This window comes from Schistocerca serialis, chromosome 3 (genome assembly GCF_023864345.2).
Source record: "Schistocerca serialis cubense isolate TAMUIC-IGC-003099 chromosome 3, iqSchSeri2.2, whole genome shotgun sequence".
NCBI classification, from domain to species: domain Eukaryota; kingdom Metazoa; phylum Arthropoda; class Insecta; order Orthoptera; family Acrididae; genus Schistocerca; species Schistocerca serialis.
This window is the reverse complement of record NC_064640.1, coordinates 816,937,891-816,955,722: the sequence shown is the minus strand read 5'-3', so window position 1 is coordinate 816,955,722 and position 17,832 is coordinate 816,937,891. Positions and strand designations below refer to the sequence as shown.

At 47.2% G+C, this 17,832-nt stretch overlaps 1 protein-coding gene across 1 annotated transcript in view; it reads right to left on the bottom strand.

Annotated features, from left to right (window-relative positions):
• Positions 1-17,832, bottom strand: part of LOC126470701 (heat shock 70 kDa protein 14-like) — a 203,539-nt gene that overhangs the window by 100,590 nt on the left and 85,117 nt on the right. The window contains exon 4 of the mRNA XM_050098702.1: positions 1,835-2,033. Within this exon, the coding sequence (XP_049954659.1) occupies positions 1,835-2,033 (199 nt within the window). The remainder of the gene's footprint in view (positions 1-1,834; positions 2,034-17,832) is intronic.

Here is a 17,832-nt window from a genome sequence, read left to right as displayed (position 1 = left end):
TGTAAATAGTTGCTCAGATAGTTTGTTATCATTTTATTGACACATTATGCACAACTTTTCATTCAACACCACTGATCAATGATGCTGCTGTAGCTCTGTGTTTGTTGATTCATCCATTTATTTTCACTGAATTGAAAAGTTCACATTTTTTTATTGACAGCATATATTGTATACTTACATCATATGTATTCTACTTAGTTGGCTGTCCAAGATAATTTTCAGATAAGATATTTAGTACAATTTCACTTGAACCGCCATCCCTGCCATCTGTGTCATGCATGGCTGGCTAACAGGAACCTCTCCTATGGCTAAAACATGATCAGGTAATTTATCAGAAATATTTTTCCACAAATCTTCCGTAGCATTCCATGCCATCTCAACTGATGTAGTGTGTCACCAATAGATAGTTTTAGTAAGAAATTTTGGCCCACCTTTAAGGCTTAACTTTACCCAAATTATCTATTGTTGACTGCATTTATCTCATTACACAAAAAGAGACTTGTCACATATATATTCCAGTCAGAATTTAAGATTTTGTTTCCGTTTGTTTCTAGTTTTACCCAATTTTCTGTTCCACTTGCTACACAAGCAATGCTGTTTAAGCAAGTCACAGTAATTCAGTGATCTTGCCTTGAATACTTGTCCAGTTACCTAATATTCAGTTTTCATTTTCACAGTTGACTTATATGGCTATTTGATCTCCTCAATATGAAATACATGTGAAGTGATCATGGCTCTTTGGTGTTCAACATCTAAAGGTAAACAGGCTTACAAAGTAATATATCTAAAAAAAAAAAAAAAAAAGGATGCAAACTATACATATTGCGCTATTGAAGGAAATCCTTTCTGCGGGTACTGCATGCCTAACCAATTCAGGGAGGCACTTTAAAATTCTACATCCAATACAGATTAAGTCAAGGAATCTGCACCCAAGATCACCAAAAAATCAATGGAGCCTCTAGTTTAAATCCACCTGGCTCCAAACCAAGGATTCCAATCAATACTGGGCATGAATGAACAAATTGTGAACTGTGATTCCATTGGACGAGTGACAGTAACCCTGTTCACCACCAAAAGGAACTAAGATGATGACAAGCATTACTTACAACCAGCTGTAACCATTGCACTAAACAGATGGCTGCAGAGCTGCTTCTGTATCTCAGACGAGACCTTCCCACAGTAAACATATGGGATATCCAAAGGACTTCCTTTATGATCTGATTGTTATTTCCCCGAGGAGATCCATCATCTGCGTTAAATTGGAAACCTAATAATGAGCAATCTGACCGTAGTCTAGATCATGCAGGATCATTGACCCCAGGGTCAAAAGATAAAGCAACTGATGTGGGCTCATGTAACGACAGTAAACATGTCTTTCTCATATACACTTCACTATAAAATAATATTTTACTGCTATTTGTGCAGATTTCCTCAACAAACTGAACCACTGACATATTAACATAAAAGTTTCATCTGTTAATAAGAAATTAATAATTTATTTGGAGAAATGTAACCCACAAAACACAGCACTGAAACGTATCACTGTGGAATGTTTATCAGCTCTATTGATGAAAACATCAGCCTATGTGCACATGCTATGCAGTGTTTTGGGGCCAAAGCCCTCAGAGTAAAGTCTAAGGAGAAAACATGCATTCCTCCAATCTTATGTAGGCTAGTCAATAGTGGAAACAACAATTTCAATAATGAGCAGCATATTCGCCCTAAAATATATGTTAACAATGTTGAACACCTCATTTAGTAGCTAAAGATCATGCAGATTGTTTCATAACTTATCACGAACACCAAGAATAACATACTGCATTACAGCACTCACCCTCTCTCATCTGGGGACTCAACACCATAGCCTTGAGCAAGCAAGGCTGCTATAGGTTCACTAATTACTTGCAGAACATCGAATCCTGCATCTTCCGCTGCATGTGCGAGTGCCCGACGACTACACTTCGAAAAATTTAAGGGGACACAAAGGACTGTGCGCAGATCTGTATCTGGAGGTACACATGTGGAAGCAAAGCCTGAAACAAATAACAAAAAATAAAGAAATGCTTTACATTACTACCAAACCACAAGCTTCATATTTGTATACAAACACTATATTTATTGTTGATTGACAGCTAGCTGGCTGGTCGTCAGTAGAGTCAATGCCTACAGCTTATTCTTTTCCATCAAATAACTTGAAACACTTAAAAAACTCACAGTACAAATATGATGCAGCACTGGAAAACTTGTTAAATTGACATGCGACCCCATTAAAAGCAGGATCTTGCATTCGCAACATAAGTATTCCTGTAAATTGCTTTGTTCTAGCACCAAATTCCTCTAAAGTTACAGAATCAGAAAAGCTACCCATAGATTAGTTCGGTACCTGCATCAAAAATTTGTAATTCATTTTTTTTAGGGGCAGGAACATTTTGTGAATGGGCCAAAGAGTTTTGTTACTGCAAAGTATTGATTCCACTGTGAGAGTACTTATTAGTTACATGTTCAAAAGGAAAACTCTAATAGTTTAATCATTTTGTGTAATAGGACAGTGTGAAAAAATGAGTGAAAAGTCACCGAGACCAAATCATTCTCTCTATTTCAGCAATCATATTCCCACTTGACAGCTTCTACAAGCAAAACATGTCAAAGCACTACACCAAAGGAAGTCAGCATTTAGAAGATAGAAGTATATCTGTGATAATACAGGATGGATGTATTTAACCATTGCACTACCTGATAAAATCTGTAGCCACTCTTTGGTGGCTATGTCTTTTTATCCTGCACAAAAAATGTGTATAAAATTTTAAAGCCCAAAACTTCTTCAAATTGGCTGCCTTGTCAGGATCCAATTCTGTACAGATTGCTCGCAAAGATAGCAACCAAAGTAAGATTGTAATTTTGACATGTTACATATACACTGTCCAGTCACATTAATGTGACCATCAGTCGAAAGCCTGAATAACCACCTTTTGCTGCATAGACCACTGCGAGACATGCAGGAATAGTGATAGTGAAGTTCTGGAGGGTAACGACACGGATATGGAGCCATGCAGACTCCAGTGCCATGGCCAGAATGTGACAGGTTTCTCTTGAGAATCCACCGCGAGAACAGCTCGATCGAGGTGGTCCCACAGATTATCAACCGGGTTTAAATCCAGAGGGTCTGGTGGCCAGGGGGGTACAGTAAATTCATCCTGGTGCTCTTCATACCACACACACACACACACACACACACACACACACACACACACACACACACACACTGTGAGCTCTGTGACACATTACATTGTCCTGCTGGTAAATGCCATTGTGTGAAGGAAAAAACGAACTGCATGTATGAGTGAACATGGTAACCAAGGCTAGATGCATACTTATATCAATCATCTGTGCCTTTCAGAATGACAAAATAACTCGGGTAATGCCTTGAATATATTCCCCAGACCATAAAGCTCCCTCCTCCAGCCTGGACCCCTTTGCTTTCAGATGATTCACACTGTGCACACCAATGGCCAGCTGTCCAATGGAGCATAAAACGTGATTCATCTGAAAAGGCAACCTGTCACCACTCAGTGGACACCCAGCTGCAGTGCTGGCGAGCTAATTCCAGTCTTTGTTGCCGATGAACACCAGTTAGCAAGAGTGCACAAACCAGGCACCTGCTGCAGAGAACCATACACAGCAATGTTTGCTGAACGGTCATTGAGGAGACATTTTTGGTAGCCATGGGTTTATCTGGGCAGTCTGATGCTCACCCATACATATCTACACAGCTGTTGTTCACCCCGTCATCTCTGGCCCGTAGTGCATTATAGCTACCGTTGTGCTGGTTTTGTATAGCACCTATTTTACCATGCACGGTATACTTTAAACACAATGGCACACAAACAGTTTCATAACTTAGCTGTTTTGGAAATTCTTCCACCCTTGGCCTGAAAGTCAATGATCATGTCCTTCTGGAAGTCAGATAAACCGCTCTGTTTCCACATTATAACGACTGCAATGTTTTCCATGTTCCCCAACACACTTTATATACCCTCCCCCGCTGGCGCTGCCACCTGCTGTTTGTGAGTGGTTATTCATGCTGATTCCAAACATAGGCAGTGGTCACACTGTTGTTACTGGATTGTGCATAACACCTTTGTCAGTCTCTGGATTAATTACAACAGAGATATGTTGCAATTTTTTCCAGCTAGTGTGTTGAACAACAGAATCATTTTAAGTAATTACTACTCACAATCTAACAATGCGGGTATAGTATTAAGAATGGAGTGTCGAATGATACAATTTATACTCTGAGGAACATCTCCTATGATGCCCAAATGGATCATTAAGTAGTTAAGATCCTACTGTCAGTTTATAAACTAGTTGTATTATAAGAAAAACATGAAACAGACAGTATTAATACATAACTGACAAACAAAGAATCATAATAATATGAGTAAATATACTGCTACAGATTTCTGAAAACAACTATCAGACGACATATATAAGTGCCTGAAGGTCAGTGCTCTTAGTATCTTTTCTTAATAATGTCTGTAGCTTCTGTCTGTAGTTTTTATGTTTACACTAGCAATTAGTGAATAATGGAAATCCAGTCAACCATGTTTTCAGACAAAGATAAAGAAAAGAAGGAAAAATAATGTCTAAGGTAGGGTGGACAGTGATCAGTGATGTCTGAGTAAGCTGTATTGCCTACTCAAGTTGTGTACACACACACACACACACACACACACACACACACACAAGTTACAACTCTTACAACACTAGACAGTATAAAATGTAATTACAATTTTTCTACTTTGGAGCAAAGCAGTTTGATACATTTCTTAGAGTAGCTTAATACATTTCATCAAGAAACAAATTTGCTAACTGAAAACCAAGTTTGCACTACTTTCTAACAAAAGAACAATCTCTGTGAATTTAGTTTAGTAGCAGCATTGGTGAGCTCTACTGTAAAGAATGGAAAGTTTAAAAAGTCATCACCCCTCTGTGTCATAAAAGGTGAAGTATTAGTTTATTTGGCCAAAGATGGTGTCAACAACCATTCCATGGTACACTTGGATGTATACAACTAAAATGAATTTGGGGGACCACAGGAAACCTAAGTCAGGCTGGCTGGACTGGGATCCAAACAACTTTCCTCCAAAATACAAGAACAGCATTCTTGATCACTAACCACCACATTCCATCAGTGAAGCCTAAAGAAGTCTACACACACTTTTGGTAAAACTCCATCTTATTCTTTACACTCCCTATACAGTTTTTGATGTACAAATCTAAAACCACTCCTGATCATAACTGTTTGTTGAACAGATAAATTATGCTTGAATTCAGTAAGTTCCCAAGGTAATTATTTGATTCATTACTGTACTCATACTTAAAAAGACAGATTCATCTCAGATATTTAACCAGAGTTATGTCAGTAACAAGCATTTCACGGCAAGTCACATGGGGGATAACAACTGCAAAGCAAAGCAATAATCTGAAGGTCCCATCATGATCATAGTCCATGGTGGGCTTCAGTTTATTAGTAAAATATTGGAAAACTGTGGTATCCTTACAAATTTACTATGGAATATTCCTCAACCATCTGGGGTGAGTGACTGAAGCTCTGATAAAGTCAGAGGCTACACATGTGATCTGGCAGACATTGTGAGAAATATGTCAACAAATTGATGAAAATGAATATTGGAAACTAAGTGGTTCATCCCGCAGTTCTCCACATTTCTTCCCATAAATGTGTATTACGTAAATTTAAATAAATTCAACAGAAATAGCACGAGGTACAGAAATTAAACTATTACAGCATGTGAATGAGCGGATAGGTATTCGCAGACAAACTGTGAGAGCCACACTGCACCTGTGGTCATACAGCTCAGGGAGTAGAAGTATTGACTACGAAAGGCATAGGTTCAAGTCTGAGATTCAGTCAAGTGAAAAGTTTTATTCTGAAGGAAAATTTCATTACATGTACACTCCAATGTAAAGTGAAAGATTCATTTTTATTAAACACATGTAATCATATCAGCCATTTCAAATGGAAAAAAAAGTAGCAAAAGCAATTATTACTTCTTGTTCATTCTTACGACACAAACCCAGGCCCAAGGACTGCATGGGTAGCAGAGGCCAGCAGATTGCACAGTTACAACAAGAGTGATGGAAGGTCAGGACAGAGGGACTGGTCCCCCACCTCCACAGGCACACACACTGTGATCCTCTCAACCATCCTCCAGTGAGAAGGGACACGAGGCACAGGTGGCGGTAATCTTAGTTCCAGCCTGAGCATCGGAAGTGACGACAGGGTGCCAAATGCGACTGTGGTCACAGCCAGAGCTGTTTCGTGTTGGTGGGTCAGACAGTCATGTCTGGCCTTAACATCAAGCCACTGATGCTCTCTGTCACCAATGATGACCCCTTGGGTCCATCCCAGACACCAACAGCATATGCATGCCCAGACAGACATTCCACCCACAGGCAGGCCTATAGGCAGGTTTGGCACACAGCACAGGATGCAGGAGGTCTAATGGTGTACAATACCAACTCAAATGCAGTATTTCAGCCAGATGATGTCTGCAAGGTCTTCAGCAGCTGTGTTTTAAATGTATGGACCATCTGCTCAATCTCCCCATTAGGAGCACGGTGAAACAGGGTGGTGATCGCATTACAGCCACAGACAGCCTAAAGCTGCATCTACGTAAATGGGGGCTAATTTTCCAACACCAGGGAATAAGTGGCACTCCCTCAAGGTAGAATACCATCATGAGGTCACAAGTGGTAAAAATGGTGGTAATGAACAGCATCCATGCCACGTAAGGGAAGTTTTGAGAGGGTGGCCACCACCAAAAGCCACATAACAACCTGAAATGTCACGGTAAAATCAACGAGGACCTTCTCCGACAAGTTATCAGGATGGGGCCACGACGAGGAACCTTGACCGTGGGACAAGTGATTGAGAGATCAGGCATGACACGAGCCGTATGCGCATTCAATGTCTGCATTGATGTTGGGCCAGTACACGTGCTGTGGGGCTAGTGCCTCCATACATGTCCTCCACCAATGACAGGCACAAAGGAGCTGGAGGATGCGGGGACAGAGCGAGGATAGAATGATGGTCAGGTTTTCGAGAGTCCTCTGCAGCCATCATTAAAACATCATTTGTAGCATTGAATCAGTAGCATAACATGAAATAATTGTGAAAGGCTAGATCAGTAAGGCTCAAAACATTCTCTGGACACCTCTCCAGTACCTCAGACAAAACTTTCAACAGGACAGGATCGTGAAACAACACAGTGGATACCTCACGTGCAGTCAGAAGCAATTGAACCAGGATTTATTGTGGATGTTGGTCCAGGGGAAACAAACTGTTTCCTTGTGGTTGAACTGCACATTGGCACCAAGAGGAATTGGGGGTAGGGTGTTCACGTTGGTGAGTTGAGTTGGGTGAAAGTGGATTTTAATTGATACCCAATCAAAAACAATGCCCAATTCTGCATACAATGCATCATCTTTTCCAGGAGTTTAGAACAATGCACAAACAACAAAATCAAGGCTTTGAGCTTTGCAGTCGCTCAACAGGTGTAATTTGCTGCCATACAGTCTACATTCCAGAGGTGAGAGCAACTGGCCATTCACTACTACCCGACACCTTATGGGACAAAACAACCGCTATACCATATCGGGAAGTGTCTGTCTCGAGTGTCAAGGGCAGGTCCAATGAATATAGTGTCAGTCACAATGCCACCTTGAAACTGTACATAATGTTCTGATATGCCAATTGGCAGGTGGTCAACCACACAAATTTGACACCCTTCTTGCATAGTCGATCTAGGGGATCTGTGATTTGTGGCACCTAGGGAATAAACTTGGCACTGAACATGATTCTACCCAGAAACAACTAGCTGCTTAAGGTCAGTAGTGGCCAACATATTAGTGATTACGTCAATGTGGTCACACGTGTGCACGATACTATAGCGACCTGGGGTCACTGGGGCCTCTAAGGTACAGAGGCTGTGAAGTGGTGGGTTGTGGAAGCAATGGTGCTGGCCAGGGATGGACAGGTATAGTGTATTTTATTTTTCTTGAATTACAGCACTGGAGTGTCTGGATAAAGGAGACCATAATTAGGGTGTTTTGGGGTGCAGCAAATGCAGAGCGCATAAGATATCAGCTGTTGTTGGTGCAAAACTTGCAGAAGTGGAATCCCCTGCCTCTGTGAGAAGACTAATCACGGGGCTAGTCCGGAAGGCACCAGTCACAAGTCAGACCCCACAATGGTGGATGGGATCTAGTATCTGCAATGTCGAAGGTGACACAAAACCATAGACAAGACTCCCATAGTCTAAACGAGACTGGGCCAGTGCTTTGTACAATCGCAGGAGAATAGAGTGGTCTGCACCTCAGGTGGTATCGCACAGACATCTGAGAACATTGAGACGTAACCAGCACATCCTCTTCAGCTGGCGAAGACGAGGGAGCCGTGTCAACCGGACATCGAAGACCAGACCCAAGAAGAGACGGGTGTCCACCACCTCGAGGGATTGGCCATCGAGGAACAGGTCCGGATGAGGATGGACTATATGGCGACGGCAGAAATACGTGACGTACAATTTGGTCACCAAAAACTGAAAGCCATGGGAGAGAGCCCAAGATTGCACCCGGTAGATTGCCCCCCCCTGTAGACGGCTTTCTGCAGCGCCCACGACAGAGGAAGCGACATACGTACAAAAATCGTCAACATACAAAGACGCGAACACTGTCGGCCCAGCAGCCACTACCAGTCCATTAATGGCGATGAAAAAAAGAAGGACGCTCAGTACAGAGCTCTGTGGAACCCCATTTTCTTACCGACGGGAAGTGCTGTAGTTGGAACCAACTTGGACCCGGAAATAGCGACATGAAAGAAAGTTATGGATAAAAATGGGCAGAGCACCACAAAGACCCCAGTCGTGAAGGGTGGTGAGGATGTGGTGGCACCAGTTGGTGCCGTAGGCTTTATGCAGGTCAAAGAAGACTGCAATGAGGTGTTGCCAATGGGCAAAAGCCGACCGGATAGCAGACTCCAGGTGGAATAAGTTATCCAATGTAGAGTGGCCACGGCAGAAACCACCTTGAGTCGATGACAAAAGGTCGCAGAATTCGAGGATCCAAAACAGCCGCCAACTCACCAGGCATTCAACGAGCTTGCAGAGGGTGTTGGTAAGGCTAATTGGACAGTAGCTATCCAACTGAAGAGGTGGCTGCCCAGGCTTCAACACTGGAATAACAATGCTTTCCTGCCACTGGGTAGGAAATACCCCCTCACTCCACAGATGGTTGAAAAGGGTCTGTACACGACGGTGGCCAGCCACCGATAAGTGATGGAGCATTTGGTTATGTATCCAATCCGGTCCAGGAGACGTGTCAGGACGAAGGGTGAGGGTGCTGGCGAATTCCCACTCGCTAAATGGGGCATTACAAGGCTCCAAGCAGCGAGAAATGAAAGACAAAGGCAGTCGTTACGAGCGCTGTTTGAGGAGGAGGAGGAGGAACAAGGGCGGATACTGAGTCGACGCAGAGGCTTGGGCAAAGTGTTGAGCGAAACACTCTGCAACAAAGTACAGATGGGAAGGACAACACCATGCACAGAAATTCCTGCAACGGGACAATAGCCAAAAATTTGCCTGAGTTTTGCCCAGTCTTGTGAAGAGCAGGTGTGTGGTCCTATGGCAGATACATACCATTACCAGCAAATCCGTTTCTGAAATTTGATTGCAGCAATTTCCAGAGTCCACTATGGGACCATCATTTGACAGGGGAGGGGGGAACCCCGAGGAAGAAGGGATGGCTGAAACAGCTGTGGCAAGAATGGCGGCAGTTAAAGTCTGTGTAGACTCATCAATACTACGGTGTGGTAGTATGGGGGGATGGTAGCAGAAGAGAAGGCACCCCAATCAGCTGTAGAGAAGGCCCACCTGGGAGGGTGACGGAGCAAGACATACTGAAGGGAGGTCAAAACAATCGGGTAATGATCGCTGTCACATAAGTCATCGTGGACACCCCACTGAATGGAGGGAAGAAGGCTGGGACTGCAGATGATGAGGCCAATGGAAGAGAAAGTGCCGTGTGCCACACTTAAGTCTGTGGGAGTACCGGTGTTACAGAGGTCAAGCGCTGCCAGAACAGATTCAACTGTCCTGCCCAGGGCAATAGTCGGGTGACTACCCCAAAGAGGGTTGTGGGCATTGAAGTCCCCTACAAGCAGGGAGGGAGAAGGGAGTTGTTGAAGAAGGGTGGTTAGGGCAAGGGATGTGGGTGGCCTGTCAGGCAGGAGGTAGAGATTACAGATTGTGATTGGAGTGGTCAGATCGACCCTGACAGCAATTGCTTCCAGAGTGGTATGGAGGGGAACCCATTTACTAAAATTGTCTTTGCGCACCAAGGTGCAAACACCACCAGCCTGCACAGGGCCAATCTGGTTTCAACAGAAAGCATGGAACCCATGAAGGGTGGGTGAGTAAGAATTGACAAAATGGGTCTCTTGGAGAACAATACAAGCAGCAGAGTAGGAGGAATAAAGGGGCTGCAACTCCAGGAATTACACCTGACAATAGCGGCCCCCACCGGCCGCAGATCGTGCGGCCTATGTGGAGCTGCAGATCGCCTTTCAGGGGGTGCCGGGAAGAGTAGTCCCGGGAGGGAGCTCCAGTACCATCGGCTGCCGAAGAAGGGGAGCGCTTCTCTGGCGGGGGAGGGGGATTAGCACCCAAAGGGGTGAGTGCGAGTGCGAGTGCGAGTGCGAGTGGGAGGGGGAGGGGGAGGGGGAGGGGGAGGGGGAGGGGGAGGGCGAGGGGGAGGGGGAGGGCGAGGGGGAGGGGGAGGGCGAGGGGGAGGGGGAGGGGGAGGGGGACGGAGAGGGGGACGGAGAGGGGGAGGGCGAGGGCGAGGGGGAGGGCGAGGGCGAGGGGGAGGGGGAGGGCGAGGGGGAGGGGGAGGGGGAGGGGGGGAGGGGGAGGGGGAGGGGGGGAGGGGGAGGGGGAGGGCGAGGGGGAGGGGGAGGGCGAGGGGGAGGGGGAGGGCGAGGGGGAGGGGGAGGGCGAGGGGGAGGGGGAGGGGGAGGGAGAGGGGGAGGGAGAGGGGGAGGGAGAGGGGGAGGGAGAGGGGGAGGGCGAGGGGGAGGGCGAGGGGGAGGGCGAGGGGGAGGGCGAGGGGGAGGGGGAGGGGGAGGGAGAGGGGGAGGGAGAGGGGGAGGGAGAGGGGGAGGGAGAGGGGGAGGGAGAGGGGGAGGGGGAGGGGGAGGGAGAGGGGGAGGGAGAGGGGGAGGGAGAGGGGGAGGGAGAGGGGGAGGGAGAGGGGGAGGGAGAGGGGGAGGGAGAGGGGGAGGGAGAGGGGGAGGGAGAGGGGGAGGGAGAGGGGGAGGGAGAGGGGGAGGGAGAGGGGGAGGGAGAGGGGGAGGGAGAGGGGGAGGGAGAGGGGGAGGGAGAGGGGGAGGGAGAGGGGGAGGGAGAGGGGGAGGGAGAGGGGGAGGGAGAGGGGGAGGGGGAGGGGAGGGGAGGGGGAGGGGAGGGGGAGGAGGAGGGGGAGGGGAGGGGGAGGAGGAGGGGGGAGGGGGGAGGGGGATGGGGAGGGGGGGAGGGGGGGAGAGGGATGGGGAGGGGGGAGGGGGAGGGGTAATTTGGGCGCGGCTTGGAAGAGGAGGGGGTACGAAGGGGAGTGGACGTAACTGAAGCAAAAGCAGAAGTTAGAGGCACAGGATGGAGCCGGTCATACTTTCGACAAGCCTCGGTGTAGGTAAGTCGATCTAAAGTCTTGTACTCTTGAATCCGTCATTCTTTCACATACACCAGGCATGCTGGCGATTGTGGAGGATGCTGCGCATCACAACTGATGCACACAGGCGGAGGACCACAGGCACTCCCCTCATGGAGGGGGCGCCCACAGTCACCACAGAGGTGATAACTGGTGGAGCGGGAAGACCTGTGTCCAAACCGTAAGCATTTAAAGCATCTCATCGGTGGTGGAATGTAAGGTTTTACATCACACCGATACACCACCACCTTTACCTTCTCTGGGAGGATGTCCCCCTCGAAGGCCAGAAAAAAGGAGTCTCTATCAGTGTGATTGTTTTTAAGGCCTCGCTGTACAATGTGGATAAATCGGACTCCTTGCTGCTCGAGGTTTGCATGGAGCTCCTCGTCAGTTTGGAGAAGAAGATCCCAGTAGAAAATGATACCCTGTACCGAGTTCAAAGATTGGTGGGGTGCGACGGAGACTGTGCTGTGGTCATAAGTCCCCTAGAACTTAGAACTACTTAAACCTATCTAACCTAAGGACATCACACACATCTATGCCCGAGGCAGGATTCGAACCTGCGACCGTAGCGGTCGTGTGGTTCCAGACTGTAGCGCCTTTAACCGCTCGGCCACTCCGGCCGGCCTCTGCAGACTGGGCAGGAGAAGATGTCTTTATGAGCAAAGAACCGGACTGCATTTTACTCGTGGATTCCACTTCATGATACTTATCTTCAATCACCTCAACAAAAAAGCAAAGGCTTGGTCGTGGCAAAACTCTCACCACCTGTCCTGATACAAACCAGGTACCGAGGGAAAGGTTTCAACCCAAGTCGGCAAGCTTGACCTTCTTCCCATGGGGTGGCGAGGGAGGGGAAGGCCAAAGGATCAGAAGGACTATCATGTCTACTATCACTCTTAGAAATGGCCAAAGAATGGCCAGGATATTGAAGCCTTTCCCACTTCATATGCAAGGCGTCTGCCCTAGTACCACCCACCCTGACCAGGGGCTCGCCCAGTGGGCACCACCCCGCCATAGCGAGGGTCGTCTGGCACGGCAGCCGTTGCTGGGAGTTCTGATGCCCCAAAGTGATGAGCATCAACTCCTTGGCATACACGAGCCGTTAACAGCTCAGGTACTAGCAGTGTGATCCCTGTGTTGTCAGGGGGCTCAGCCAGTTGGGTACTTAACAGCCCCACCACACGGACTGGCTACCATGCTGGTGACCTAGCATGAAGGGGGGCCAGGGTGCAAGGGGGAAAATGGAGGGGTGGGGAGGGGAGGGTGAGATGAGCCTCCAACATGGAAACTAGGTAGGGAGTTCATCCCCAAATGCTCACACTGACGGAAAATGTTGGAAATGGAGGTCAACCTCCAAGGGGACCAAAACGCTGAAAAGGAGATGGAAACAGCAAACTAAACAATTGCACATACCAAAACAAAGCCGGGAGGAAAGCCAAGTCGACATGAATTCCACCAAGAGGGAAAGGAGGGGCCAGGGGGAAAGGAGCAAGGACAGGAAAGGAAAGGAGAGGAACAGGGACGGTAATGCAGGTCTGGGAAAAGGAAGGAGACTGCAAATAGCTCGGAGTCCTGTGCACGCCACACACGTACCCACAAAGGGACTGTCGGCCCCCTGGATGGACATACGACAGAACTTCCAACATTGAAAACACCACATTGGGGGAGGGATATAGGGCTTCACATCACAGCAGTAGACCATCACCTTGATCTTCTCAGGTAATGTATCTCCCTCGAAGGCCAAGATGAAGGCACCGGTGGCAACCTGCTTATCCCTCGGACCCTGATGGACACGCCGAACGAAATGTACACTTCGCCGTTCTAACCTGGTGCACAGCAAATCGTCGGACAGCAAAAGAAGGTCCCTGTGAATTATGATACCCTGGACCATATTTAAGCGCTTATGGGGCACGATGATTACAGAAACATCCCCCAGCTTGTCACAACAACTGAGTAACACCCGTGACTGGGCAGAGGATGCTGTTTTGATCAAGACTGACCCAGATCTCATCTTGGACAATCCCTCAACCCCCCCCCCCCCCCCCCCAAACTTCTCCTCTAAATGCTCAACAGAAAACTGAGGCTTCATTATCATGAAAGATTCCCGATCAGCTCTCAAACATATGAAGTAGCGGGGCGAATAAGAGCTGCTGCCATCCTTAACCTGATGTCCCTCCCATGGTGTGGTCAGGGAGGGGAACAATTTGGGGTCTTAATTCTGTGTGTTGAATTGAGCCTGTGAACGCTGAAAGACTACTGGTGTTTGACCACCAGTAAGAGATGATGTACTACGCTTCATCGGGTGTCATCCGCCCTGATGCCACCCACTCCAACCAGGGGGGCTCCCCACGGGTGCCATCCAGCCACAGCATAGGCCACCTGGTAGGATGGCCATTGCCAGGAGTCCCGATACCCCAGGAGGATGGGTATCTACCCCTGGCATATGAGGAGAGTTAATGGCGCAGGGATCAGCAGAGAGATCCCTGTGTGGTCGGGGCTACAACCAACAGGGAACATGGTGGCCCCACCGCAAGGTACTGGACATCAGGTGCAACCAAGCAAACAAGTCCATCATCATTGTCAGCATAGAAATGATACTACACAGTTGATGGAAAAATACGTACCCAGGAGGGTGACCTTGCCCAACAGTTGGAGAATGAGCAGAAGTGCAAATCCACGTCAACTAAGGATGTGATAGGTATCAGCGCACGATGGACACGATGCACCATGTAAGGGGCACTTCAGGAAAATTTTGAAAAATGGGGGTCAAACCCAACAGGGGGCCATCACAAAGGCTGAAACATGTGAGACTCCTTTTAGTCACCTCTTACGACAGGCAGGAATACCTCAGGCCTATTCTAACCCCCGGACCCGCAGGGGAGTTTTTAGACAGTGTAAGAAGGATGGACATGCAGATGCATAAATGGAACACCCATAGCCTAGTTTTGAATGGACAAGGGATCAGTACAAACGTCCGATCCCCTCCCCAGGAAGTACCACTGAGGACACACAGGACACTGAGGGACCAGGTGCAGCATGCAGCAAGGCAAGACACATGGGAGAGCCATGAAAGTTTCCCATCAAGTGCGAGCCCGAGGAATTCCATTGTTCCAGTGAACGGATGAGCAACAGGCCCAAGATGTAAAGATGGTGGAAGAAACCCAATGCGCTACTACAAATTCATACAAACGGATTTGTTAGTGGAAAATCAAAAGCCATTGTCAATGTGCCATAAGTAAGACGATTGAAACATCGCTGAAGATGCCTCTGAAGGCAATAAATCACAAAATCATTACTGAAACAGGAGCCAGAGATGCCTGGCGGGAGACAAGCCATTATAGAGTTAATGGCTATAGCAAAAAAGGATGACACTCAGGATGGAGCCCTGAGGCAGTCCAATTTCCTGGTTAAAAGCGTCCAACAAGGCAGAAACCACAGTTACATTGAGAACTCTGTCTTGTGAAAATTCCTGAAGGAAATGGGGCAAGCAGCCTCTGAAGCTCTTCGTATGGAGAGTATGAAGGATACCCGTCCTCCAGCAGGTGTTATAAGTTTTCTCCAAATCAAAAAACACATCCCACAGTCTGGTGCTTCTGCAGAAAACCATTCACGACATGGATTGACAAAGTCATGAGATGGTCAACTGCCGAACGGCAGGCTAGGAATCCACACTGTGCAGTAGTTAGTAACTGCGAGACTCAAGCCATCATACCAGCTGGGCATTAATCATACATTTCATCAGCTTGCAAACACAGCTGGTGAGAGAAATGGGGCAGTCGCTGGAAATCTGCTCAGATGTCATTGTATGTATGGAGGAGAAAATGCCTTACCCACAAGAGAAAGGTACTGCAACATCTGAATGTGAACATCGTCCAGCCCAGGACGAAGCGAGAGTGTGATCTAGCTCCCTCACAGTAAAGGTGGCAGGATTCACAATTATGAAAGGAGAAGGGTATCACCCGAGCCGTCTCCACTCATTTCGGATGGAAGACGGCAGGGCAATAGTCGGTAAAGCTCAAAATCTCCAGAAAATAGCAACCTAAGGTGTTGGAGACAGCTGTGGGGTCCAAGACGACACCATCTGCTACTGTTAGGCCGGAAATTGGGGAATGGACCTAGGTCCAAGAGAGACAACAAGTAAATGGAATCTAGCTAGTATTTTTGCTGTCCCGAAGAAGCCGACGACACTGTGCCCCCGACTGTTTACAGCACCATTTTCACTGACGATTTTGCTCAAAATGGCTCTGAGCACTATGGGACTTAACTACTGTGGTCATCAGTCCCCTAGAACTTAGAAGTACTTAAACCTAACTAACCTAAGGACATCACACACATCCATGCTCGAGGCAGGATTCGAACCTGCGACCGTAGCAGTCGCGCGGTTACGGACTGCGCGCCTAGAACCGCTAGACCACCGCGGCCGGCGACGATTTTGCCATCAATTGTTATTCTCCATGGACTTGTCCGCTTGAGCAGTGTCTTCAGCACTGTCTCGATCTTATTTACTCATGGAACATCGACAATGGCTTTCAGTTTTCCACTGACAAAACAGTTTGTATGAATTTCTGGTGGCACAACGAGTTTCTTCCACCATCTTTATATCTTGGGCCTGTTGCTCTTCCGTTCGTTGAAACTATGAAATTACTAGGACTTGTGCTCCATTGGAAACTTTCTTGGTCCTCCCATGTGTCTTACCTGACTGCCTGCTGTACCCTGTCCCTCAGTATACTGTGTGTTCTCTGTGGTACTTCCTGGGGAATGGATTGGACCACCCTCCTCTGCTTGTACCGGTCCCTTGTCCATTTCAAACTAGACTATGGGTCTTTTGTTTGTGCATCTGCACGTCCGTCCATCTTATGCTGTCTGAGTACAATCCATCACTGTGGCATCCATTTGGCCACTGGCGCCTTTTACACTATCCTGGTTGAGAGTCTTTATGCTGAAACTGCCAAACTACCACTGTCATTCCGACATCATGTTCTCCTCAGCTGATATGCATGCTGTTTGTCTGCCATACCTGGCCACTCATCCTATAACTCCTCCAATAACTCCTTTGACCACCTGCATGGGGCATGCCCCTCTTCTCTAATACCTCCTGGAGTTTGCTTTCGGCTAATGCACAGCAGCTTAACTTCATGCTACCTGCTACTTTTTCTTTGGGTGTGAACCCTTCACCACCTTGGCTTCGTGCAGTGGTCTGTGTTCACCTGTTACTTCATTGGATTCCTAAGGACTTGCTCTGTCCCCATAAGTTTCTTGATATTCGCACGGAACTTCATGGTAGTACCTTGGTGTACACTGATGGCTCTCTGACTGACCACGATATTGGGTATGCCTTCATCACTGGCACTAAACATTTTTGATATCAGCTTTCAGAACACTACTCAGTATTTACAACAGAGCTGGCCCTATATATATATTAAATATGTCTGCTTGTGTCTGTATATGTGTGGATGTATATGCGTGTGCGTGTGTGAGTGTATACCTGTCCTTTTTTCCCCCTAAGGTAAGTCTTTCCGCTCCCGGGATTGGAATGACTCCTTACCCTCTCCCTCAAAACCCACATCCTTTCGTCTTTCCCTCTCCTTCCCTCTTTCCTGATGAGGCAACAGTTTGTTGCAAAAGCTTGAATTTTATGTGTATGTTTGTGTTTGTTTGTGTGTCTATCGACCTGCCAGCGCTTTCGTTTGGTAAGTCACATCATCTTTTAGGGCACAAAACTGCTACAGTCATAAGCACCCATTCTGTGGTTTAGTGAAGGGTAAAAAACCGTATGTCAAATCAGCAGCAATGGGAGCAAAACTCAAGTAGGAGGGAAACTAAAAACGGAAGGAAATCTTAGAAAATTGCTATTGACGGGAGTTGTTTTCTCCAAAAGAAAGCTTCAAATGACCGATGCCTTCTCACTAACACTGATAAACTCAAGGATGCGATAAGGTGAGCGTGCATCATAAGTGAAAGGTGTCTCACCGTCCACAATTGAGAGCAGTGGGGACAAAATGGGGGATGATCGCCACTTAAAAGATGTCAGTGGCTAAAAAGACA